The 26,685-nt window shown below is 53.9% G+C and overlaps 1 protein-coding gene across 2 annotated transcripts; it reads left to right on the top strand.

The window, feature by feature from the left end:
- Window positions 1-247: 247 nt before the first annotated feature.
- Window positions 248-26,039, top strand: JUP (junction plakoglobin). Of its 2 annotated transcripts, none has more exons than XM_061144000.1 (14): window positions 248-406; window positions 12,124-12,339; window positions 14,772-15,031; window positions 15,269-15,507; window positions 16,261-16,462; window positions 17,287-17,431; window positions 17,555-17,658; window positions 19,442-19,780; window positions 20,957-21,112; window positions 21,322-21,441; window positions 23,224-23,374; window positions 23,482-23,603; window positions 24,413-24,452; window positions 24,728-26,039. In XM_061144000.1, the coding sequence occupies exons 2-14, from the start codon at window positions 12,132-12,134 to the stop codon at window positions 24,877-24,879; spliced, it is 2,238 nt and encodes a 745-aa protein (XP_060999983.1). In that variant the 5' UTR covers window positions 248-406; window positions 12,124-12,131; the 3' UTR covers window positions 24,880-26,039. The 2 variants fall into 2 exon arrangements, with proteins under 2 accessions (XP_060999983.1, XP_060999984.1); XM_061144001.1 differs by having other exon boundaries at window positions 260-406; window positions 12,127-12,339.
- The last annotated feature ends 646 nt before the right edge of the window (window positions 26,040-26,685 follow it).

Raw genomic sequence — 26,685 nt, 5'->3', positions numbered from 1 at the left:
GTAACCTTCAATCTGCCAATAGGTGCGGAGTTAGGATGGAACCTCAAGTTGGAGACCGTCCCTAGGGCCGAGTGGCAGTCCCTGAGGCCAATGGTCAGAGGATAAACAGAGGCGGCGGGGAAAGGGGACTGGACGCGAGACTCCACCCCCTCGATGGGACAGTCTGGCGAGGCAGCCAGTGAGCCCACATCGGCGGGTGGGCGTCGCCCTTGGGGGCGGAGCTACGAGGGGGCGAGAGGCGTGGCTTGGCTGTCAGGTCCCTTCGCCTTTTGTTCGGTTACTGAGTTGCTGCCTTGGCCAGAGTCCGGAGCAGCCGCCGCCCGAGCGCGCCGATCTCAGTTCGCAGCCCGCGCCGGCTCCCATCCCGGCCCGACCCCTACCCAGCCCAGCCAGGCTCCAAACGCAGGTGCGGACGATAGGGGGGCAGGTATCGCTGGGGCGAGGGAAGGGTAGCGAGAGGCCGAGAGGCCGATCCTCGTCGTCTCTGGGCAGGTAAGGGCCGGAGCCAGGGAGCGCCACCCTGCACTGGCGACAGGGGGCGCGCTGGGGTCCTGGGCGCTGCTACCAAGCGGGCGCGAGGTTCCGGCGGAGCGCGACTCGGGGCTCGGGGAAAGGGCGGGGAGGGGTCAGGGCAGGTGCCCCTGGATCGCGCCTCCCCCGGGGCCCGCGGAGCTCTCTCGACGCCGCGTCCCTGACTCTGGCCCTGCCTCTTGCGGGGGAGACTTTCACCTGCTCGGCCTGCTTCCCAGCGCTCACTCTGTAGTCAGGAATTTACTGTTTGGGAAACTTGCTGCCGCTGGTCTCTTTGGGGCCACCCTCACCCCACCTCACGCGTCATCCTCGCTTTCCCTCCCTCTCTACTCCCCCAGGCCTGGGTGGGGCCCTATTGTCTGCGCCCGGTTTGCCCAACTCTGGGGGCTGAGCGCACATTTTCCCAGCGACGCGGGCCCCACCTGCCAAGCAGGTGAGCACAGGGAGTCCAGAGGCCCTGCCCTCCAGCTCTGCGAACCCAGTCGGGACTGTACCTGCGGCGCCTCCCTCGGCTCCCCTCCCTGGGTGCCGGGCTCTTAGCTCTGCCATCGGAGGCGGGATGGGATAGCAGTGGGATTGGTGCTGGGCCCGGCTCCCCCGCGCAGCCGGTGTCTGGCACTCGCGTCCAAGAACTGGGGTCTGGGCGAAGGGGTCGTGCACGCCTGGAGAATTCACCCGCCCAGTTACCGCAGCTGAGGCTTCCAGAGTGTTGATTATGGGAACAGGACTACCCTTGCTCTCTATCCCCTTCTTGGCGGAAAAAATCACCCCAAACAAACTTTTCAGGAAGAAGTATTCACCGCAGCTTTCCCTGGGGCTTTGCCTGCCTCCTGGCCCGGGGCTTCCCCCCAGGCTTAAGGGGTCCTTCCCGGAGCAAAGTCCCCTCCCCCAGTCGGCCAGGCTGAACCTGGGCTAGTGCCTGCGCTGTGACCCTGTCCACCCTGCCCCCACCTCCATCCTGTTTGCTGGGCCCCTGGGGCCTGAGATGGGGGCCGGGGTAAGGAGGGGGGCGGTGGGTGGGCCAAAGGGGAAACAGCTTCTTCCTTCTCTTCCTGCCTCCTGGGACCACCACACCCCCCTCGCAGGAGGCCTGCGCTAGAGGCTCGCTCCAGTTCTCTGCCCGCCTCCCCAGGAATGGGGGTGGGGCAGGGCCGGGCCTAGCTAACTGAGGGTGGGGGGGGAGCGATTGCTCTGGTCTTTTTTTTCTCCGTCCCATCCCCCACGTCCTTTAGCTGGCTGGTGACTGAGTCCGAAAAGCGGAGCGATGGGGCTGGATTTCCATTAGATTTCTAGGTTTTCGAAGGTACATTCCTTCTGGAGTTTTTTGCACCCACCCCCTTTCCTGAGAGAGTTCGAAGGGGAAAGGAGGAAGGCTTCAGCGGAGAGGGTTTCAGGCAGAGTTGCTTTCGCCGCCGCTGCCCGCCCCCTCCTCCAGTTTCCTGAGAGCCCCTTCCCTGGCCTCCTTGGGGGAACCGAGTGGGGAATGTAAGAGCCAGGTTCTCCTTCATTCCTGGGATGAAGGGAAGATTCGGGGGATCAGGGTTGCTTGCTCTGATTCGCTTGGGAAGACCCTTCCTAACGTACAACTCTACCTTTGGGGTAGATGGGGGAGTGGGGGTGAAAGTCAGAACCCGCCCCGCCCCCCAGGAGTGCCCTAGGTCAGGGGGAGTCCCGTGCCTCTTCTGCTCCAGTGGGTGTCACAAGGGCGAGGAGTTTGGGCAAAATAACCTGTTTTCCCTCTTCTCTGCCGAAGTGGAGGAGGGGAAGGCATTGTAATTACACTGGTTAGATGATTAATTTAGCTAATCTGTTTGTGGCTGCGATGAAAAGATAATACTGAGGTGAGGAAGTATTGCTAGGAGGAGCAAACCAGCTACTTAGTGGACTGGAGGGAGTGGGGAAAAGGTAGGATCCAAGAGGTCACTTCTTGCTAGATCAAACCTCAGCTAGAGTGACAGGAGCCCTCTCCCTCATTTCTCCCGGTCCCACCCGAACCCCAGTTACACCCCATTTCCTCTGGAACCTCTGTTTGGGCTGCCAAAGATGAGGCTTTGAGAATGCATTGTGTGGGAATAAAAGGGTACTGATCAGGCAGGTACAGGTGAGGGGGTTCTCTCCCTGGCCTGGGAGTGCTTGGGGGAAAAGAGCCACCTTAGAATGAGATGGGGGTAGCTGACTCCTTTACAGAAGAGCTGTTATTTGGACAGATGTTATAGTGGGGCAGTTTTGAGCATAGGGATTTAGACTTGGTTTGAGCTATGTTTGGTTCCCAGCTCTGTCACTCATTTCCCATTGGACTAGTCACTTCACCTGTCTGAACCTCAGTGATCTCCTGGGCAAAAATGGTAACTTAAAAGACAAGGGACTACTTACAAATTCCAAGCACTTTCATGAATTGTTCTCACTTAATCCTTACGATCATCTCTCTAGGCAAGCATCGTTCACCATTCTACAGGTGAGGAAATGGAAACTTAACTCAAGGGAGTTAAGTAACTGTCCAAGGTTGCGCAGCGAGGCCTGAGCAGGGCCACAGCTGGCGTTTGGGTCCTTTGGCTCCATGCCCAGAGCTTGTCGTCCTGCTACATCACCCCACTGAGGCTCTGGGAAGAATTTTTCTGCCATTGCTTTTTTTAAGAGCCTCTGCTTGGGAGTCTGGGGAGATGAGAGTTCAAAAGGGCCCAAGATGGTGTGTGTGGGTGGTGAAGGTGGGGGCAGGTTTGTCAGGGGTGACTCATGTCCCAGCCTCTAGCCTTCTGAAACCTCCCTGCTCCATGGCTTGGTTTTTGGTGGAGGGGGCTGTTTCCCAAAGGCCAGGGGCTGTGGCGGATGTGTGGAGGAGGTTATGACAGGGAGAGGAGGGCAGGGGTCAAAGCTGCTGCTGCCTCCCGGCTTGAGCTGGGCAGAACCACGGACTTTTCTGGGCTTGTCCTTGTATAGGAAGTGGGAGTTGTCTGCTTTGCTGGGGGCTGGGGCTGTGCCAAGCAAGTCGGGGGGGTGGGGGGGGGGGTGGGGAGAAGGGTGGAGGGAGCTGTTCCCTGGGGAGTAGAGAGAAATGAGCATCAGATTTAGGACTGGGCCAGTGTCCTACTGGACTCTACCAGTCAGCGCTGCCAGGCTGCTCTTGGGCAGGAAGTTGGCTGTCCTCAGCTTTGGAGCTGGGAGCCCTGGGGGCTGGGAGTAGATTTTCTGCTGCTGAGAAGGCCTTTCTGGTCATGGGGGTGGGGTCAGCAGAGCCTTGGTCCTGAAGGGAGGGGCTGGTGTCCCTGTCCTCAGACCCGCCTGGCTCTGGCATGTCTGCCAACTGGGCATCTGACACCCGGACGGACCTGGGAAATGGGCCTCTATCTGTGTCAATATAGCCTGGGTACTGAGCCTATTGGCCTTGGGCTTCCAGATCACTTGAGGTCAGGAGGGGACCCTAGGCATGGGGAATTACTGATCCTGGAGAAGAGAAGAGTGAGGAGAGTTGATGTGACAGACAAGGAAAGAGAATGAACTCAGTCCTGGCTGATTGCTACAAAGAGGGTGACAGGCTCGTAGTTTTCCACCCTCACCTCCCCCCCACCTCCCACCCAGAATACAGAAGCCATCAGGACTCTTCTTTTTAATCTTTTTTAAAAAATTTATTTATTTTTAATTGAAAGATAATTGCTTTACAGTATTGCATTCATTTTTACCAAACACCAACATGAATCAGCCATAGGTTTACCCATGTCCCCTCCCAACTTGAACATCCCTCCCACCTCTCTCCCTTCTTTTTCTTCCTTTCTTTTTTTTCCACCTTTTTGGCACATAGGGGTCTTAATTCCCTGACCAGGGATTGAACCCACACCCCCTGCCTTGGAAGGCAGAGTCTTAATCACTGGACCACCATGGAAGTCCCCAGGATGCTTATGGAAGGAATGGAGGCTAGACAGGAGGAAGGACTTCCCACCTGTTAGAGATGAGGTCTTGAGTTGATGAGTAAGAGGGAGATGCCCCTGGAGGCTAAGAGTTGACTCTCCTCTGAAGGGAATGAAGCAGGGCCCCATCCATGTGAGTTGGGGAGGGCCAGCCTACCCCAGGAGAGCAGGCAGGAATCACTACTGTCTGGGGGCAAGTCTGAAGTCTGGTGGGTCCCTCCTGGGGAAACTTTTAGTCTTGTGTCTTTTGGAAGGAGAGACCTGGCTCAGAGAGGGGCAGGGAGCCATGAGCCACTTCCCCACTGACCCCTGCGAAGAGAAAGAGCAGTGTGACTGGGGCAAGTCATCAGGGTTTGTGTCTCTGCAAGGGACACCATGAGGCCTACCTCCTGGGACATGGTTGAATCTGGTGGAGGTCTTGGGAGGCATGGACTGCCCTGATTTCCAGCAGCTTCTTTGGCCAGGCCAAAGAGAAAACACTCTAACCACTCCCCCTTTGCTCAGCCTCTTGGCACCTCAGCTGTTGGGGGCCCTCAGGGCAGGAAGCTTTCTGTAACCTACAGAGTGTGGGTTAATAGGTCAGCTATCTTTCCTCACTGTGGGGACAGCAGATTCTTGTCTCTGGATTCTTGTCTCTGGCAAGTGGCAGGCACGGGGGACAATTGAGACAGGGCTGGGCAGTCAATACACTGTTTATTTGGGGGTGAGTGGAGGTTGTACTCACTATGACTGCCCCTCCTGCTTGGTTGAAAAAGTAATATCTGCTCACTTGCAAAATAGTTGGGAAGTTTAGGAAAGTTTATGAGAGAAGAAAAAAAGTCATCCATAATCCTATCCTTTGAGGCATCTACATTTCTTCTAACATTTCTTTCCCTCCTCTTTTCTTATCATCCTCCTGCTTCTCAGCCTTGCTCTCGGATGATCTCATGCTCTGTATACACATAACAAATTTTAGCCAAACCTTTATCCAAATCCTGGTTTTCTCCAGCAGATGCTGAACAGGGAAGTAACAGTTGGATCTTTTCTTGCTTTTCCAGGAGAATGTCAGGCAGCAATCCCTGCAGAATGAAACCCAGGGGAATCACAGCCTGAGAAGTGGACACGAGCTGGGGTTGGGCTCCCCAGACCCCCCTGGGGTGGTTGGGTGGGGGCAGCAGGCACTTGTGTATTGAGATATGTCACTGACACAAGTGAGTCTTTAGCGGTTGTTTCCTGAGGCTGGTAAAGCGTTTTTCCATTCCCAGGAGTCTTGGTTTGGGGTCATCTGCTAGTTTGGGATTTTTGCCCACCCAGGGTCCCCAGCAGGGAATGGATCTCCAGCTGGAGTCCTCTCCAGGGGAGCCCGGAGGTTCCCAGGGTCCAGCCACCTGGCCGGGCATTTCCCTCTCCTCCAAGTCCCCTTCATTTTCCCACCCTGGTTTGTTTGCTTTGGGCAGGAGCCCAGAAGGAAGAAAATAAACAGCAGCTGGGTCAGCCTGACCTGAACCTCCTCCACCCCCAGCCAGGCCTGGGCCGCTGCTCGGGCTGTCCTCCAGACCGGAAGTGAGGGGTTTCCTCCGGAAGCTCAGGATGGGCTTCTGTGTCTTTTCCTGTCCCCAGAGCCCTGGCCATGGCTGGTGCCCACCTCAGTCTCTGCCCATTTGGAATGACCAGTCTGATGGGGGAGACCACAGTTTTGGCCAGGGAACATCTTGTCCACGGGTGGGGGTGTTTCTCCTGGAGCCATTAGTCTGAGGGGAGTGGCCTCCCTGGGAAGCCCCAGCCTGACCAGGGGGAGACAGGGCTCTCAAGGGAAGTAGTCACGTCTCTGTACTTCTAGAGTCTGTTTCCGTCTGTGCTTGAGCCTGCTGGCCAAATCTCTGCTGGAGCCAGAGACAGAGTGAGGAAGGGTGGGGGCTGGTGACCCTGCAGAGCCCAGCCTCTCCCCTGGGGCTGCTATGTGGGGAATGTCCAGGCCTGACTGGCCTGCCGGCCCCCTGACTGCAGACCGTAGCACATGTGACCGGGGACAGGGGCAGCACTGTTTCTGCCCCTGGCCTCCCCTCCCAGGACCTGGATATAACTTATCCTCCCCAACCACACCCTGTCCCCCAACCCCAGGGGCTCTCGCCTAGGACCAGGAGGCAACTCTCCTCCTAGCCCTTATCTGAGAGGTCAGGGAAGAGAAGCCTGGGTCTTAACCTTGGGTGTGTGTACATGCATGCTAAATCACTTTAGTTTTGTCTGACTGACTGCGACCCTATGGACTGTAGCCTACCAGGCTCCTCTGTTCTCGGGATTCTCCAGGCAAGAATACTGGATAGGTTGCCATGTCCTCCGGCAGGGGATTTTCCTAATCCAGAGGTCAAACCTGTGTCTCCTGCATTAGCAGACAGGTTCTTTACCACTAGCATGCCCTGGGAAGCCCCTGGAGTACTGGGTCCTAAAAAGCAGGCTGACTGCCAGCTACCTTACTGGGCCCATCTTTGCTGGCCTCCTCTGCAACTTCTTTGCTTTCCTAATGGAAGGACACTTGCCTGGGTCCTTCCTATCAACAGAGGCCTTCTGCAGTCATGGTTGTGTACCATTCACACAACTTACAACTGTCTGAAGAAAGCATTGTCTTGATTGTCTCCACTTTATCTTTGGCTATGCCGTTCAGCGTGTAGGATCTTAGTTCCCCGTCCAGGGGTTGAACCCGTGCCCCCTGCAGTGGAAGGGCGGAGTCCTAACCCCTGGACTGTCAGGGATGTCCCTGTCTCCGCTTTATAGAGGAGGAATATGAGGCTTCAGGAAATCACATGACTTGCCCAAGGGCACATGGCCAGTGTGAGGTGGGGCTGGATGGAGCTCTCCCCTGACTCCACCCTGTCCTCGGTCCCCTTCCTCTGCCTGAGCCTGTGATCTGCATCTGCACAGGGTTCTGACCTCTGGCCCAAGGACCTTCTGGAAGCCCTGCCTGCTCTAATGGAACGTTTCTGAGCCAGGTCCCAGCACACCTCTCGGGCAACCAATTGCTGTTCTGATTTCCAGATGTCTGATTGAAACTTGGTGTCATACAGCCCAGCCCAGCTGGCTGGGGAAGGAGCCTGTAGCTCTGGTGGGAGTTTTTTATGTATTTTTAATTTTTTAATATTTTTGGCCATGCTGCACTGCACATGGGATCTAGTTCCCTAACCAGGGATCGAACCTGTGTCCCCTGCAGTGGAAGCACAGAGTGCTAACTCCTGGGGAAGTCCTGGGAGTTATTTTTTATTTGAGAGCTGGGCTGCACTCTGCCAGGACAGTCTTGGATTTAGAGTGCTGAGTGACAGCCCACTGGGTTGGCCATGCAGAGGAGGAAGCAGGAGTGGAGGGCAGAGTGCGCCCCAAAGCAGCCTCATTGCTTGCTTGCAGATTCCTGGCCAGTGTGGACCAGTGGGGGAAGGGTCCTTTGCACCCCCTCTCCAGAGCCCCTCTTCTTCTCTGTTCCTGCCCCTTGCGAGGTCCCTATCCCATCCTGTGATCTCTGAGCTGGCTTCTTCCTCCTGTGTCGCCAACAATAGAACCACTGCTAAACAAAGCGACCCCATTCAGTTCAGAGCCCCGCCCTGTGTCTGGCTCTGCCCGTCTCCGGCCAGGGTGCTTGGGCAGGGCCCACGTCTGTCTCGCCTCCTTCCACCCTGGCTCTGACCAGGGGCTTTGTGGGTCTCCAGGTCCAGGGCAGAGAGGGGTGAGCCCAAACAGGGTGCGGCCTCCTCCACCCTGGGAACTGCAAAACCAGCACTTTGGTTTCTTGTGAGAGAATTCCCCTGGTTCTCCTGAGGAGTAGGTGAGAAGAGATGGGGTTGCTTGACAGTCCTGCCTGAGGTCTTACTTAGATCTTTCCTGTGCTGAGAGTAGCTCCCTCCACATCCTTTCTTCACGAAGAGTTCTGGTGTGTCTTCTCTGAGCTGCTTTCTACCTCTGACCTTGCCCACCCTCAGCCTTTTCTTGACTGTCGTGGGAATTCTGTCTTTTTATCCCTGGAATCTTAGATATCAACGTCCCTCTGAGATCACCTGGGTCACCCTCTGTGGATGAAGCACAGAGACGGACAGCTGTTGCCCAAGGACACACAGCAGTAGCCAGCAGAGCTGGGACTAGAACCTGTGACTCCTGATTTCTGAGCAGCCAGCGCTTGGCTCCACCTGTGCTCCCTTCAGCTCCCTGCCTCTGGTCTCTCTGCAGGTGTCTGGCGTTCTTTCCCTGACCCCAGGGTGTCCCCTCTTCCCGCAGGTGCCCTATTAGGAGTTAGGGGAGGAGGCTGGTTGGCAGTGAGGCAGACCTGGATTTGAGCAGAGCACCACTGTTTTTCAGCATGGCGCTTGTTTCCTCATCTGGAAACTAGAATAATCAAATGCTGACCAGGGTTGCTTCTAGGAAGCATGAGATTCATTTGCTAATTAAGACACACGCTCCTGCCCCATCCTTCCACTATGGTGGATCCTTTGACCTCCGTGAGGCCTCTGTCTCACCCTGGGCAGTTGTCCAGCCCTCAGCTTTTCTTAGCTCGAGGCTTGGGCTGGTGGGGGTGCTGAGGGGCCTGCTAGGAAACACCTCTCTTATGGCTAGCCTTGACCTCAAGGGTCCCTTTGGACCTGGGGCCAGTGAGTGGATTGTTGCTTAGGTTCTAGCCAAGGCCCGCATCTCTCACTTGGCTGAAAAGCACCGGGGGTAGGTGATGGTCTTTACTGGGGAGCAGCATTTTCTGGCTCAGATGGGCTGTTTTTACTGACAGGGCTGGAGATACCCAGTTTTGTTTTTTTAATAACTCACTATAGAATAAACAAGAAAAATTATACAATCATCTCAAGAGATGTAGAAAGATCATTTGGTAACATTCAGCAAGCATGGCAGGCAGGCCTGGAACCCAGCCCCAGCAGGGCTTTCCCTTCTGCCTCTGAGTGCTGGTTTGAAATTTTTTTTAGTTTTAGTTTTTTTTTTTCATTGGAGGATAATTGCTTTACAATATTGTGTTGCTTTCTGCCCTACATCAACATGAATCAGCCACAGGGAGATGTCCAGTTTGTCCTCAGCGAATCTGGCTGAGGCTCGGCGGCCAGATGGCAGCTCAGCTGTCTGCCCAGCAAAGTGGCCTTTGCAGGGTTAATGCAGCTGTCTTTACTGACGCAGTTTCATCTTCCTTCTCCGGGCTCGGATGTCCAAGGCTTCCTGCCTGAATTTTCTCCCTGGGGGCTGCTTGGAGACAGGCTTTCTCCTCTCAAACTCTCCTGTGTTCTCTGTCTTGTCTCTTCAGGGAAGGCAGGAGTGCTGGGCGGGCAGCATGTGCTTAGGGCAGGGGTGAGGGGGAGGACTCCCCCTGAAATAGCTGCATCGGCCTGGAGAGCAGCTGGGCACATCTGGCGGCGCCGAGCCTGCTTCTATTTATCAGCCCGAAACTCTGAGTCACTTGGGGTGATGGGAGGAGAGGGAAGAGGCTCCAGGGAGTGGACCTGTTACAGGTGTGCTGACAGGCAGAGGAGGGGAGGGGTCACCATGAAAGGCGGGGAGACTTGAAGGACTGGCGTCCTCCTGGGAGGTGGCACTGGGCCTGTCCAGGAAGACATATCTATGGTGACCTTTGTTCCTGGCGAGGGACCAGGCTCACCAGCCACTGCAGCCTCATCCCTAAATGGTCTCCAATGCAATGGGACGACGGGTTTGAGGTGCCGGGTGCTGCCTCCCCTCTGGGTGGGCCAGCCTGGGGTCTACTTGCCATCTGAAGCCATGCTGGGTGTGCACAGACCGCAGATGGGTGTCGCTCACGCCCAAGCCTGGTCCCGGCTGTCATTTCTCTGCTGTGTCCCCTCACCTGGTGGAGCCTCAGTTTCCCCATCTGTCAATTGGGAAGCAGAGCATGTGCTTTGAAACCCACTTGTGAGGATGTTGGCGGTCTTGAAAGGCACCAGGTAGGCCCTCACCGGGGTACAGCTTCTCTGGTCCCGCTTCCTGGCTGTTGGACTCTGGAGGTCAGCGCCCGTGACAAGGGAGGTGGACAGGCCAAGTAAGAGTCACCTCCCCGGTCCAGAGTCAGGCCCAGCTATTCATGACCCCCAAGTGCCCCCAAGTCTCTGAATAGTAACAGTGACTACCCTGAGGCCTGCCCAGCCCTGCGGAGAGAACACACCCTGGGGGAGTCTGATACCCGGCCATGGCCACCGACATTGAGCACCTGCTGTGTGGCCAGGTGGGCGGCTGGGCTGGTGGTGGGAGGTGGTGCTGCCCCATTTTACAGATGAGGATGGGGGTGCAGCTGAGTGGCGAATGGCCCAGGAGTATGTGGCTGAGGTCTGAACTGGTTGGTGGGACTCAGAATTCTGGGGAAGGCTTCTAGGAGCTGGGGTGCTGGAGAGATGGGGTTCCTAAGGCCTGAGCCTCTGGGGTCACTCGTGATCCTGCCCAGTGTGCAGAAGATTCTGGAGTCTCTGAGGCTCCCAGAGAAACCTGTCTGACTGCTTCCCTGCCCCACCCACTTTCCCAGTTTCCCACCCAGTGCCTGAGGTGTAGCTGCCTCACCTTGCAGCCCTTCCCAGGAGCCCCAGTGGATGGGGGTGGGCCTGCGGGACCCTAGAAGTTGCTGGAGGCTCTGAGTGACGTCTCTTGCCCTACGGGTTTGGGGCTGTGGGCCACAAGGTGAGGGAGCCCGTTACCACCAAAATCTTGGCTTTCTCTGCCCATCGAAGCTGAATTAAAAAATACAGAGATAGAGCTTAGAGGAAATAGAAAGGAAGCTTTAATCCTCAGCCGGCAGAGGGGGAGAACACAGTAGGTTTGTGCCTCAAGAACTGTTTCCCCCCTTTCCATAAAATCTGAAGGGTTAAAAAAAAAAAAAAAATCTGAAGGGTTATATAAAATGAAGGCTCGCAGTCAGGGGTAGGTGATGAGAAACAAGCATATAAGGATTTTGTATCCTCTTCTTGCATTGTTTCAAAAGTAGTCATAGGCTGGCATCAGGTCCCGAAGCCCAGGGGTTGAGTCCATTTTCTGTTGTGTATTGTAGTGTGGCCTTCTTTCTGTAATGCAAAAAGAGAGAAAACTACCAGGGGTGGTCTGCAAAGAGAGGGCCGGGAAGGTGAGCACCAGATACAGGAGGTAATTAGCATAAAATCAAAGGATGATAGGCACAAAATATAGCTTAAGTGGAGTTACGGGGCAGAAAAGCAAACTTAGACTACAAGTTTGTTGTTCAGTCGCTAAGTCGTGTCTGACTCTTTGTGACCCCATGGACTGCAGCACCCCAGGCTTCCCTGTCCTTCCCTGATTAGGAACAGTTAAAGTGAAAACTAGGGGTAAATCTGGCCTGCTCACTCTTCTCTTTATGTTCTTTGTTCTCAAGAAAGAAAAGAAAAACTCATTCTTCTTTGCTTCTTTTCACTGCAATAAACCCAGGGTTGGGTTGGAGCATCTGGCCCTTTAAGGCACCTTTCCCCCAGGGTTCATCCCACCCTGGGCTGGAGGTCGGAGATACAAGCCCAGGACTCACACCGGGTGTCCCACCCTGGGCAGGCCTCCCTGGGTTGGTCCCTTCTGCCTCCAATCCTCCTCCACAGCCCACTGGGGCCCTTGGGGCCATGGTTGGGGAAAGGGGTGATGGGCAGGGCCTGGGGAGAGGCTGGAAATGGGAGCCGTGCCAAGTGATGGGATGTCCCACCTGGTCAGCTAATTTCCTGCCCCTCTTCTGTGTCCCCAGCAGCCACCATGGAGGTGATGAACCTGATTGAACAGCCCATCAAGGTGACCGAATGGCAGCAGACATATACCTACGACTCTGGCATCCACTCGGGGGCCAACACCTGTGTGCCCTCGGTCAGCAGCAAGGGCCTCATGGAGGAGGACGAGGCCTGTGGGCGCCAATACACGCTCAAGAAGACCACCACCTACACCCAGTCGGTGCCCCCGGGCCAAGGTCAGGATCCCTGGGGACTCTTCCGTGGGGCTATCCCAGCAGAAAAGCAGCTGGCTCCTGGAGGGAGGTCAGGGTCAAAGGAGGCAGACCTCAGGGGGCTCCCAGTCTTCGGAGGGAGGCCCAGCACCAGTGCTTAGACCCAGCAGTCTGAGGGAGGAGGAGCAGCATCTTGATGGCGCCCCCCATCCCCAATCTGGGAGGGAGGCAGATTCCCCTTCCATGGACCTCTAATGAGAAGGGAAGGCATAGACCCTGCACACCAGTCTGATGGGAGAGGCACAGTCCTTCACGAACGTAGAGAGTGCTGAGGAGGCACCCCTGCTACCCTCAGGGAACCCAGAGGCTTGGAGAAGACACAGTCCTTCTGCTCCAGGAGCCTCAAGTACTCAGCAGGGGCAGAGTCCAGTTCTGGGGCTTGGTCAGGGTGGGGATGCCTGTCAGCCCGGGGTGCCCTGCCTCTCTGGGGGAAAGGAAGATCCAGTCCCATCTGTAGCCCACAGATGGCTCTAGGGCCCTGAACGGTGCGGTACGGTGAGCCTTGAGAGCTGGGGAGGGTGGAGAATAGGTGGTGGGAGCCTGGGCCATTGCAGTGCTCAGCCTCTGCACCCCGGGAGCTCCTCCTGACAGCACGCAGAGGCCTCTCGGCGTGGCGGGGCCAGGCTTTGTGTTGGTTGCGAAAGTGCAGTGTCCAGGAGGGAAAGCTATGTGGGTGTCCCCTCCTTCCCAACTAATGGGAGTGGGGAACCTCTGTCTCCCTCTCCTCTGGGCTTTGGGACACTCACCATGGCACGGCTGCCTGGGAAACTGGGGTACCTGACTCTGGGACTTCCAGACCTTCCAGGCGTTGGAGCCTGGACTGAACTGAGAGCCCTCCTCCTGTTTTGTGGATCCCACAGTCCCAACTTGCCCTGTCATCTGTTGTATTCTAGTGGGTGACCCTCTGGGCCTCTATTTGCTGCTGCTGCTGAGTCACTTCAGTCATGTCCGACTCTTTATGACCCCCAGAGACTGTATCTCTCCAGGGTTTTCTGGCCATGGGATTCTTCAGGCAAGAATACTGGAGTGGGTTGCCATGCCCTTCTCCAGGGGATCTTCCTGTATCTCCTGCGTCTCCTGTGTTACGGGCAGATTCTTTACCGCTGAGCCACTAGGGAAGCCCCTGGGCCTCTATTTAGCTGACCATATAATGGGAGAATTGCCTCCTTTGGGGAGGTTGAGGGTGTAATTAGAATCATGAGATTTCAGGGTTGGAAAGAGACAGAGGTTGTATCATCCTACCCCTACCTGATTGTTAAGGGAGGGGCATAGAGTCAGGGTTGGGTTCTGGAGTCGGGCTGTCTGGGTTCGGGTCCCAAGTTGGGTTCTTATAACCTCTCTGTGTCTCAGTTTTCCCATCTGTAAAGTGGAGATAATAATAGTCCTTGCCTTGTAGGGTTGTAAGATTAAATGAGAAAAATATAAGGACAGCACTTAATTCACTGCTGGGCACATAATAAGTATAGGTATAGGACTTCCATGGTGGTCCAGTGGTTAAGGCTCTGCACTGCTAATGCAGGTGACACGGGTTTGATCCCTGAGTGGGGAACTGAGATCCCACATGCTGTGCAGCATGGCCAAAAGACCTTTAAAAAAGTATAGGCACACATGTTTTTTTTTAACAAATTGAAGATTTGTGGTAACTGCATGGATCAAGTCTATATGCGCCATTTTCCCAGCAGCATTTGCTTACTTCATGTCTCTGTATCACATTTTAGTAATTATTGCAATATTTCAAACGTTTGCATGATGATCCTCTTTGTGATGGTAATCTGTGATCAGTGATCTTTGATAATGCTGCTATGACTTGTTGAAGACTCAGACGATGGTCATCATTTTTTGGCAATAAAATATTTTAAAATTAAGATATGTGCATTTTTTAGACACAATGCTGTCGCACACAAGATACTACAAATAGTGTAAACATAACTTTTATATGCACTGGGCAACCAAAAAATTCATGACTCACTTTGCTGCAATATTCACTTCTTCATTCTAGTGGTAGGGAACTACATATCTTTTATATATTATATAAGCATAATATATTTTAGGTATGCCTGTACTCAAAAAATGTTAACTATTCTTTTTGATAATATAAACTCTGACCTTGTTTTTATTGATATGTGTCAGGCACATGCATCCTTTCTTTTAAGAACAACTCACACCTATTATGTCATTTAATTCTCATAAGAATTCCCTGTGATGAATGGAATAGGAGGTGCCCCATTTTACCGCTGATGGCCTAAGGTGATGATGACCTCCTCAAGGTCACTGGTTAAAGGCAGAACTGCGAGTGGTGGCCTGGAAGTCAGCCCAGAGAGCCCAGATGGGATGCCTGCTCCCCAGTGTCCCCCTGCCGGCTCCCTACAACTCAGTCCCTGTCTACTCGCCCCCAGGTGACCTGGAGTACCAGATGTCCACGACTGCCAGAGCCAAGCGGGTGCGGGAGGCCATGTGTCCCGGTGTGACAGGAGAGGACAGCTCGCTGCTGCTGGCCACCCAGGTGGAGGGGCAGACCACCAACCTGCAGCGGCTGGCCGAGCCATCCCAGCTCCTCAAGTCGGCCATCGTGCATCTCATCAACTACCAGGACGACGCTGAGCTGGCCACCCGGGCCCTGCCTGAGCTCACCAAGCTGCTCAACGATGAGGACCCGGTCTGTGAGGGCATGGCCAGGCTGGAGGCAGGGCAGGGAGGGGAGAGTCAGGGGTCTGCAGGAGAGGGCCCTACCTGGGGTGGAGAGAGATCATTAACCCAGAGCCTCATCAGTGGGAAGTCTGACCTGGGTCTGTCTGAGCTTTGTGGAGGTGTCTCCTGGCCCTTCCTTCTCACAATGGCAGCCATCTCGGCCCCATCTGCTCACACCCTCCCCTCCTCCTTCTTACCCCCCAAGGTCGTGGTGACCAAAGCGGCCATGATCGTGAACCAGCTGTCAAAGAAGGAGGCGTCTCGGCGGGCGCTGATGGGCTCGCCCCAGCTGGTGGCGGCTGTCGTGCGCACCATGCAGAACACCAGTGACCTGGACACGGCCCGCTGCACCACCAGCATCCTGCACAACCTCTCCCACCACCGCGAGGGGCTGCTTGCCATCTTCAAGTCGGGCGGCATCCCTGCCCTGGTCCGCATGCTCAGGTACCCACCCCTACTCCCTGCAGGAGCGAGGGGCGTCCCCTCCCTTGAACTTCCCTGGTCTTCCCTACATTTATTGAGCACCTACTGTGCCAGGTGCGGAATCACACCCAGTCCTCATGCTCAGCTGCTCACAGCCTAGCAGGGGAGACAGGCAGGTAACTCTCAGGTTATTTATCAGGATACAGTGTGGATGAGGGCAAAGGTGTGCCCAAGATTGGTCAGTGGAGCTCCAAGAAGCTGTTCACTCTAATGGCAGGGGGTAGACAGAGGAGTGGACTTTGACTGATGTAGATGACGGGAAGGGTATTCCAGGCAGAGGGAACAGCCTGTGCAAAATCCCTTGCCACCTTTATCTTTCCCTGCCTTGCAATGTTGAATGGCCTTTTTCCTGATCCCCATACCCAGCTGCGAGTTCCTTAAGGGCGGAGATACTGATCTTACTCCTCTCTGAGTCCCTCGCAGGCCTTTCTAGCATGATGCCTTCCACATGGCAGTTACTCAGGGACAGGGGTCCAGGGGACCAACTCAGTAGGGACAGGTATGCTTAGCACGGAGCTGGGAGTCCAGAGCAAGAGGAGTCATGGTCTCAGTGGAGAGAGGAGAGGTGCTGCGTGCTCTGTTCATAGAAATGAGACTGGACTCAAGGGACAATGAAATTTTAGTAAGGAGCTGTTTCCTGCAGAGCTTTCCTGCAGGAGGTGACCCACATTTACCTGGAACCTGACTCATGTGAACCCTCTACCCCCATCCCAGCTCCCCTGTGGAGTCGGTCTTGTTCTATGCCATCACCACTCTGCACAACCTGCTGCTCTACCAGGAGGGTGCCAAGATGGCAGTGCGCCTGGCAGACGGGCTGCAGAAGATGGTGCCCCTGCTCAACAAGAACAACCCCAAGTTCCTGGCCATCACCACCGACTGCCTGCAGCTCCTGGCCTATGGCAACCAGGAGAGCAAGGTGGGCTGAGCCCTATTGTCCTCTCACAACCATGTGCTGCCTCCAGCGCTTCCCGCCCCCAACCAAGACCTGCATCCCCCATGCCATCCCCCTCCATCCAACTGCAGCTTCACGTCACGGCTTCCTTACTCTTTTTAGGTTAAATATATATGTAAATTCTGATGTAATGTTTCATCATACTACTGAATATTTTGAGGATAAGGGAAAGAAAAAATTATCCTCACACAACCATGTGCTTCCTCCAGTGCTTTCCTGGGGGCATTTTTTATACAGTTGTAGTCATAGAAATTTACAGCTTTGCATGTTTTCTATTAATGCATGATATTAAAATTATTATTATTGTTTTTTGCTACACTGTCCTCAAAACCACCCTTTATAAGAGCAAATAACATTTCATTAAATGGAGGCTCCAGACTTTATCCTGAGGAAGGGCATCTGAGTTGCTCCTGATCTTCCATTTTTATGAAAAATGCTGTAATGAGCATATTCAAGACACAGTTTTTCCCAAAAAGTAGGAATTGTTTTCATCAGTAGGGCTAAGGATTTTTAATATTTCTAAGCTTTTACAAAAATTGCCAGGTACTTTCCAAAAGGATTGCCTTATTTACAATGCCATCAGCAGCAGTGTATGTTAGTAGTCTCACCTCATCCTTGCCAACATTTTGTATTATCATTTTTTTCAATATTTGGCTTATTTAATAGTCACAAAAGCTCAGGCTTTGGGTAAAGCTCAGTAATAACAGCTCTGTTACCTACCCCCCTTCCTTCCTTGTTCCTTACCATAGACCCCATCTGTCTCACACTCATTTCGCCCCTCCCCGCAGCTCATCATCCTGGCCAATGGAGGACCCCAGGCCCTCGTCCAGATCATGCGCAACTACAGTTATGAGAAGCTGCTCTGGACCACCAGCCGTGTGCTCAAAGTGCTGTCCGTGTGTCCCAGCAACAAGCCTGCCATTGTGGAGGCTGGTGAGTACTGCAGCCCATGAGGATGGCTCATGTAGCCAGGTGGGAGTGAGCGGGGCCCCTGACCAGCCACCAGGCTCAGTCAGCTGTGCTCCCCCGTGGCTGACATGTGCTCATCTACCCCAGGTGGGATGCAGGCCCTGGGCAAGCACCTGACGAGCAACAGCCCCCGCCTCGTGCAGAACTGCCTGTGGACCCTGCGCAACCTCTCGGATGTGGCCACCAAGCAGGTGAGGGAGGTGATCAGACCTGTGTCCACCTCCTCAGCCATCTTACTGCATCCTGCTTCCTGTCTGGGAGTCTGACCTTAGGAGCCTGTGGCCCCTAAATCTTTTCCACTGTGGCTGAGGCTGGAAGTGCCCTTCATCCCATTAGCTAAAGGCTCTAATCCCTCTTAGGGGTTTCAGAAGAGGACTAGAGGAAAGGGGCTGATGTTTCCAAGCTGGGGTTCAGGTGGTACCAGAGGAACAATTCTACCCTAGACCTTGGGTAGGGAGCAGTAGGGTGCAGGTGATGTCTTGGGGGCCCTGATGGCTAAAAACAACGTAAGGAAAAATGCAGTTTGGGGACAAGTTTTCTGGTTCCTCCTTTAGACCTGTCATTGCTAAGAATTACATCAGTAGGCTGCTTATTGAGCACCCGCCATGTTCTAGGCTCAGCTAAGCACCTGGGACACTGGCTTCTTTATGCCTTTCAGTACCTGGAGGTAGAGTGTGGGGCTCGTTGTTAGCCGAAGAAACAAAGGCCCAAGTGGTACATACATACAGTGGAATATTACTCAGTCATTAAAAAGAATGAAATAATGCCATTTGCAGCAACACGGATGGACCTAGAGATTATTATACTATGTGACTTAAGTTGGACAGAGAAAGACAAATATCTTATGACATCACTTACACGAGGACTCAAAAAAATGATACAAACGAACTGATTTGTAACACAGAAACTGACTCACAAACTTAGAGAATGAACTTCTAGTTGCTAGGGTGAAAATTGGGGGCCAGGGATAGATTGGGAGTTTGGGATTGACATGTGCACACTGATATATTTAAAATAAATAACCAACAAGGATCTCTTGTATAGCACAGGGAACTTTGCTCAGTACTCTGTAATGAGCTAAATGGGAAAAGAATTTGAAAAATAATAGATACATGTATACATAACTGAATCACTTTGCTGTACGCCTGAAATGCAACATTGTTGACCAACTATACTCCAGTATAAAATAAAAGTATTAAAAAGTTTTCAACTATATCCAATATAAGATAAAAATTTTAACAATGAAGTTTTCAACTGTACTCCAAGAAAAAATAAAAAGGAAAAAGAAATTTTTCATAGAAGAAAAAAAAAAAGGAAAGAAGAAACAGGCGCAGGGAGTTAAGAAATGGCCTTGGTCACGGCTAGTAGACTGCAGAATTGGGATTTGAACTCAGGACTGTCTGTCCTCAGCGCCTGGGGTTTTTATATTCTACCACAAGGCCCACGTGGCTTTCCCTGGGAGAAATGAGGTTTCTGGCTTAGGGATGTTTCCTGAAGGCAGATTTGGCTTGGGGACCACTGAGTGAGCAGCAGCAAAGGCCCAGAAAGGGAAGAAGCATATAAAAGTGGTTCAAGTGAGCCACTGAGGCATGGCTCAACAACTTCATTCTGGCCTAGGGGCCTCCCTCAGATGAGTCAAGTTCTGTTGGGTCTGAGGACCCAGAGGAGGAGCCGGAGGGGCTGGAGAAGAGAGAATGGGGCTTAGAGATAGGCTTGGGTTCAGATCTGGCCCATGAGCTGTGGGTCTGTGAGCCAGGCCCTCAGCCTCTCTCAGCCCCAGATCCTCCACGGGTAGAACTGCCGTCTCACGGGGTGTTGGCAGGATCGTGGGGTTGAAGATTTTCAGGGCCCAGGGAGTCTGTACTGAGTGGGCTGGAGACCCCCCACTTAGGCCATTTCGCTCCCCTGGGCATACTTGGGAAGCCCCTGCGGTTGGGGGTCTACCTCACTCTCCACTGCTTTCCCCAACCCCAGGAGGGCCTGGAGAGCGTGCTGAAGATTCTGGTGAACCAGCTGAGCGTGGACGACGTCAATGTCCTCACCTGTGCCACGGGGACTCTGTCCAACCTGACGTGCAACAACAGCAAGAACAAGACGCTGGTGACGCAGAACAGCGGGGTGGAGGCGCTCATCCATGCCATCCTGCGCGCGGGTGACAAGGATGACATCACGGAGCCAGCCGTCTGTGCCCTGCGCCACCTCACCAGCCGCCACCCTGAGGCCGAGATGGCCCAGAACTCCGTGCGTCTCAACTATGGCATCCCGGCCATCGTCAAGCTGCTCAACCAGCCCAACCAGTGGCCACTGGTCAAGGTACCGCCCACTGCCCGGTGGGGCCAGGCGAGGGGAGGAGCTCTGAAGACAGGATTAGAGCCTCCACAGTCCATGGTGGCTCTGCTCCCGAGACCCAGAATCCTTCTATCTTATAGCTCGGCCATCAGCTAGAATAGAGCTTCAGGATTGAAGGCGCACGAGACCACTCTGGGCGGTCTCATTCAACTGCAGGCTCAGATTTGGTAGGCCTGGGGTGGGCCTGAGACCCTGCATTTCTAACGAGCCCCCAGGTGATTTTGGTGGTCCACGGGGCACAGTAATTATAGAAGGTCTGGACACTCAAAGTCGTATGAATATGAATGATGGTGAGGTCACCCTCATCCATGCATTCTAGCCCTGGAGAAGTGGAGAAGCCCTGAAGGGCTGGCAGCGACCAGAAAGTGAGACCACTTCAACCCATACTCAGGAACTTGTTCCTTTGGCCGCGTGTGGATGGAAGGGTGTCCGTACTGTGTCATGCATCCTGCTCAAACTCAGGAAGGATGCTAAAGAGATGAAGGGTAGAGAGGGTTATGGGGGCACTTGGTGTCTGCCACTGGGAGCCAGGGAACCTGGAGGCTGCCTGGGTAGAGGACAGATGTGTCAGTTCCCTGTCACAGACAGGGGAGGTGAGGGTGAGCCAGGGCAGAGCTATAGGTGTGTGACACCTGGTACCAGAGAGTGAGGGGGGTCTTGTCAGAGGGCACCAGAGCCAGCTGGCAGGGTAGGAGCCTGGGGCAGGGACCTCGTTCCAGATCCCACTGCTTCAGCTGGATCACATTGTGAGTGTCACCTACGCAAGAGGCTTTGGGGTCAACCCTAGTGAGGACTCCCTGATAATCAGAGTTTGGGAACCATCAGAAAAGCAAGACTATATTGTCCGTGAGGGGGCATTAAGAGAGAGGGAACAGGGGTGAGGGTCAAGGCCTGGGGGCTGGTGGAATATTCTGGGATGGAGTATCATTTTAGCAGGGGCTATGAGAGTCTGACATGAGGACCAATGAGATCGTATGGAATAAGGGGCTGGGAGAAGCGTCATTCTCTGAAGACCTTCCAGCACATCCATGGCTGGCCTGGGGGAGAAGAGACGAGGGGGAAGGAGGACATGATGCTGGAGAAGTGGGCTCCTCCAGATGTCCACGAAGTGCCCTTGACGGGCGCCCTTTTTCTTGCCAGGCAACCATCGGCCTGATCAGGAATCTGGCCCTGTGCCCAGCCAACCACGCCCCACTGCAGGAGGCAGCAGTCATTCCCCGCCTTGTCCAACTGCTGGTCAAGGCCCACCAGGATGCCCAGCGCCATGTGGCTGCTGGCACACAGCAGCCCTACACGGTAAGTGAGCTGCTGGGGCCTGTGACTGCCCGCCCTGAGAGTCTGGCTGCCCTCTGTGTGAACGTGTGCGCACATGAGCGCGTGACTAGGGGGGCAAGTTGTGATTGAGGCCAACTCCAAGGATCAGTGAGGTTTGCCAGTGTCCTGGCTTGGGGGTGACCACTCCCTAGGCTCAGTGTTGCTATACCCCAATGGCTCCTTTCGTGCAGGATGGTGTGAGGATGGAGGAGATTGTGGAAGGCTGCACTGGAGCCCTGCATATCCTTGCCCGGGATCCCATGAACCGCATGGAGATCTTCCGACTCAACACCATCCCCCTGTTTGTGCAGGTGAGTCTGGGGCAGGTGGGCAGGAGAGGTTTCCCCCAACCCTTGCTTTTCCCCACTACTGAAGTGGGAATGTTTGAGGCAGTCTGGGCCAAGCATCCCGAGGTCTTTGGAAGCATTTGGAGAAAAGTGGCCACACCAGACACGGTCACTTAGCAAACTCCAGCATGGGAAAGGCTTTCCAAGCTCAGAGGTAAAGGAAGAGTCCACAAACGAAAATAGGAAGTATTCTTAATGTCAGAAACAACATTAAGGTTTTCATGTCAGAAATAGCCTAAAATCATTGAAAAGTAAACAGCAAACTGGGAAAATATTTGCAAACCTCGCAACAGACAAGAGTTTAATATCTTTCATATAAAAGGCTCATTAATAAACCTCGGTAGTTATCTACAAAGAGGCACATGTAATTAATTCCCAGGTGGCTCATAAACAAACAGTGCTCAAACAACCCCAGGGGTTTAAAAGAAATGAAGCTTACCCCACAGGGGGAGCTCATTTTCCACTATCAAATTGGCAAAGAAAAAAAAAATGGGAGTGCTTTGTGCTGGTGAAGATGCGATAAAATGGGCAGTCTTATACCCTGCTGGTGGGAAGATAAGGTGGTAAAACCTCTCCAGGAAGCAACTTTGTGGTGCGTATAGACAGCCTTGAAAATATTTGTATTCTTTGACCAAGTAGTACAGGTCTGGGACTCTATGAAATAACATAATGTAATTTAAAATGTGGCATAGATGTATATGTGCAGCTGACAACTGCACTAACAATAACTGAAAATTGACTGTCCAGTGATAAGAGAATGGTTAAAAAAAGAATGGTCCATTATAGCATGCGGACATAGACAATGGTGTGGAAGAATTTTCAGTTTTTGAAACTTTTTCCTTTAATTATTAATGTTCAGAATAAGGAATCGGTGCTGGTAGCTGCTTCCACTTGTGATGGATGAGGTTTTTAAACTTCTACTGTTGTTTTGCTTTGTAGCATTCTCCTTCTCTCTTGAGTACCAATATGAACTCACAGATTTATTTTGTTTGTTTTTTGGCCATGTTTCTTCACAGGCTTGAAGTTAGTTCCCTGAACAGGGATCAAACCCAGGCCCCCTGCAGCGGGATAGCAGAGTCTTAGCCACCGGCCACTGGGGAAGTCCCTGAATTCATAGATTTTTTTAAGGAAAAATTACTGAATAATATGGGAAAATGCTTTATGCTACAATGTCTGATCAAAAAACAGGGATCAGGGACTTCCTTGGTGGTCCATTGGTCAAGACTTCGCCTTCCAGTGTGAGGGGTACAGGTTTGATCCTTGGTTGGGGAGCTAAGATTCCACACGCCTGGAGGTAAAAAAACCAAAAATATAAAACAGAAACAATATCGTAACAAATTTTTAAAAAATGGCCCACATCAAAAAAAGTCTTAAAAAAACGAATCAAATTTGTGTTTATGACTATGATGAAAATCCAATGGAAAGAAGCTGTGTCTGGGTAGGGGGTTGTGGCGGTTTTTTTAAATTAAAAGAATTTTTTAAAAAATCTTTTGGCCTTACCTCAGGGTTTATAGAATCTTAGTTCCCCAAGGAGGGATTGCACCCACGCCCCGGTATTGAAAACACAGAGTCTTAACCACTGGATCACCAGGGAATTCCCTGCGTTTCCTTTCTTTAGATGTTACTTAGACTTTTCACACTTTTTGCATGGGCTTGAGTTATATCCAGAAAAGCGGGGCGGAGACTGGCAGGGTGGCGAGGTGCGCTGCTGGCTCGCCTCACGCCCACCCTGCGCCCCCTCCCCAGCTCCTGTACTCCTCGGTGGAGAACATCCAGCGCGTGGCCGCCGGGGTGCTCTGCGAGCTGGCCCAGGACAAAGAGGCGGCGGACGCCATTGACGCGGAGGGCGCGTCGGCCCCACTGATGGAGCTGCTGCACTCGCGTAACGAGGGCACCGGTGAGGCGCTGGGCTAGGCGCAAGGGGGCCAGGAGGGTGAGGAGGGAGGCTGGGGGCGGGCGGAGGCAAGCACCTGACCTGCCTGGCCTGGCCTTTCCCCTGCTCAGCCACCTACGCTGCTGCCGTCTTGTTCCGCATCTCCGAGGACAAGAACCCAGATTACCGCAAACGGGTGTCTGTGGAGCTCACCAACTCCCTCTTCAAGCACGACCCTGCTGCCTGGGAGGCTGTGAGTATCCTGGGTTGGGTCTCAGTGTCCGGCTGTGCAAGTTGAGTACTGCAACGAGGACAGCACTTTGTCGGGGGGAGGGGTGTGGGGGGGGCGGTTACCATCTTGTCAGCTTCATAGATTTTAATTTTCTTTCTTTTTTTTTTTTTGATATGCCGAATGGGGGATCTTAATTCCCCAACCAGGGTTTGAACCTGGGCCCCTTGCAGTGGAAATGCGGAGTCCTAACCACTGGATTGCCAGGGAATTCCCAATAGATTTTAATTTTATAATTGAATCATTTATGACAATTCCCAGCAGATGAAAGTAATAGATTGGCCCATCTACTGTTTCTGACCTACAAAATGGCAATTTTTTGTTCAAACTGATATAAAGTGTTGGGGCAGGAGTGCCTTTCCCTAACTTGCACAAAGGTGCTGTTATAGGCTGATAGCTGCCCCGATCCTGCGTGCGGCCGCTCCTGACGCCCATTATCTAGTCCTCTCCCCACCACTCCCCTCCCCAGGGCTGCTCTAATTCTGCAGGTGCCTCCAAGGGGTCTTTGCTTTTCCTTTGGCCCCCCTTTATCTGTTGTTTTTTGGTTGTGCAGCATGTGGGGTCTTAGTTCCCTGACCGGGGATCAAACCTGTGCCCCTTGTGTTGGAAATGCTTGGAGTCTTAGCCACTGGGCCACCAGGGAAGACCTCCTTGGCCCCTCTAGGGAAACATCTCTTGCTTCTCTTCTCTCCCCGCCTCCCCCGCCCCAGTCCAGAGCCTGTGTTTCCTCCCTTCCCCTCTCCCCTAATGTTGCTCTCTGTCTCCATCCTCAGGCCCAGAGCATGATCCCCATGAATGAACCTTATGCTGATGGTAAGTGGGTGCAGAGTTGCTCAGGACCCTGGGGCACAGGGCGTCCTGTGTGGGTGTGTGTGAGAGAGGGAGCAGCTTTGTGTCCCCAGGGCCAAAGGACCAGTGACAGCCACTGTAGTGTTCACACCAACTCCTGGCCAGGTCCCTGATTTGAAGTCTAGGTCCCTAAGTGGGGGTGGGGGGGGTCCGGCCCACTGGGACAGGAAGGGGTGGAAGGTGTGGCTGAGGGCTGTCCAGACCCCCACAGGGTAGCCTGAGACCCTTCTCCTTGCCAGACATGGACGCCACCTACCGCCCCATGTACTCGAGCGATGTGCCCATGGACCCACTGGAGATGCACATGGACATGGACGGGGACTATCCCATCGACACCTACAGCGACGGCCTCAGGCCCCCCTACCCAAATGCAGACCACATGCTGGCCTAGCTGCCCAGACCCTAGTATGGCGCCCCCTCCCCTGCTTTGCAGCTCTCTCTCCCCCTGTGGGCTGCTGAGACTTGGGCTTCCCTTCCCTTAGGACCTCCTTCTCATGGGAGGCCTCTCAGGCTTTCCCTGAAACCCTGGCTCCTTTAGCGGGGAGCGAGCGTGGGGCCTCTGGGTGCTGAGCTGCCCCAGGGAAGGCATGCCTCGTCTGCCTTGTTCTATTATCTTTGCTCTGGGCAGCGAGTTCCTGCCCCTTCTGTGGGTGGCGGGCAGATGATGCAGGAGTGGCACGAGCTCCCAGGGGCCACGGGCCTGGCCTAACCCCTCTGTGTCTGCATCCCCCCCGCACCCCCCCCCCCAGGTGCAGTTCCCCATCTGAGAGGTTCTCCGTGCGGGTGATGGGGCCAGAGAGCCAAGTGCCTGAGCCCGGGCAGCAGGGCTGCAACTTCTGCCGAGCCCTGTGCCTCCAGAGGTCCTCTGTGGGGTCTTTCTTGGGATGGTGATCTGCTCCTGCTTTTCTCTTCTGGGCCGTGGGCCCAGGGCCTGACACCCCCTTCCCACCCCTGAGGCCCTGGCACTAAAACTTTAGACTCGAGGCACCCACCTTGTCCTCACCCCCCGAAGTTCTCCCCTCCTCCTGGGCTGCCCATCTCCAGGAGCCTGGGCCCCACAGGCTCTGGCTTCTGATTTGGTCATTGAACTCCAACCGTGCTGAGCCCCATGGATCTCCAGGCCCCCATTCAAGGCCAAAAGGCCCAGAATCCAAAGCTTGTCTTGGAAAGTTCAGGGATCCTCTGGGAAGATGGGGTGGAGACATGGAGAGATTGTCCCTGCCCCAGGACTCTGCCTGCTCCCTCCCTGGGATGCTCAGTTGGCTTTGGCCCCTCTTAGGGGAGCCTGGGGACAGCACCCTGGAACCCCCCTCCCGCCCACACAACTACCCTAGCTGGCCCCCGAGAAGTGCTCTTGGCTGACCCCTCTGGTGTGCGGTGAGGGGCTTTCTCTTCCTCTTCCTATTTCGAACTCCCCACCACCACCTCCTGCACATGGGTGTTGGGGGCTGGGGGAGGTCCCAGCAGAGTTTTATTATGATCGCTTTATGTTTTTGGTTATTGGTTTTTTTTGTATAGACCAAAGCAAAGAAAATAAAACTAACACACTGATCTGATGGAGGTTGTTTGAGGAAGAGGAATGAGGGGGGCGGAGCTCCCTTGGCCTGGTACCTCCTCGATGGCTGGATCTTGAGTGTCTGTGGCCGCCTTGTGTGTAGAAAAGGCAGGAGGGGGACGAAGCAGAGAGAAAGGAGTGTCCAGGAGCTGGAGTTGATTTAATTAATACATCCAACTCAAAACCTCAGGAGGGGTGAAGAGCTGACTAGAGGTGAGTCCCCACTTTGGAGGACACCAGGCCATATCTATCTCTTCAGTGGGGAACCTCCGTGCTGGCCTCTCAGTCTCCAGCCCTGCTCTTCCCCGCCGTGCAGCCTTAATGATCACTGGCCGATCTCTCCTGGGCAGAACACTCCATGTGGCCTATAGCTTGGAGTCCAGGCTCCTTTCTGGTCTGTAGTGGGCTTGCTCCAGCCTCTGCCCGCCTCCCCTCCCCTGTTCCTGTAGCCAGCATCTTCCAAGCTGTTTCTTGACTCCTGATCTTGGCCCATGCTGATTCCTCTGCTCTCATTTTATCCATCACAGTGTAACTGACAGCTTATGTGACGGTCCTGCACTCATGTCCCCAAATTCTCCTTCCTGGAGAGGGCTGAGTATAATACACATGTGGCCCCTGGGGGCCTGCTCTCACCACATCTGT

The sequence above is a fragment of the Dama dama genome, chromosome 5 (genome assembly GCF_033118175.1).
Source record: "Dama dama isolate Ldn47 chromosome 5, ASM3311817v1, whole genome shotgun sequence".
Lineage (NCBI taxonomy): Eukaryota > Metazoa > Chordata > Mammalia > Artiodactyla > Cervidae > Dama > Dama dama.
Note: the sequence above shows the minus strand (reverse complement) of the source record. Positions and strands in the feature narration are given on the sequence as shown.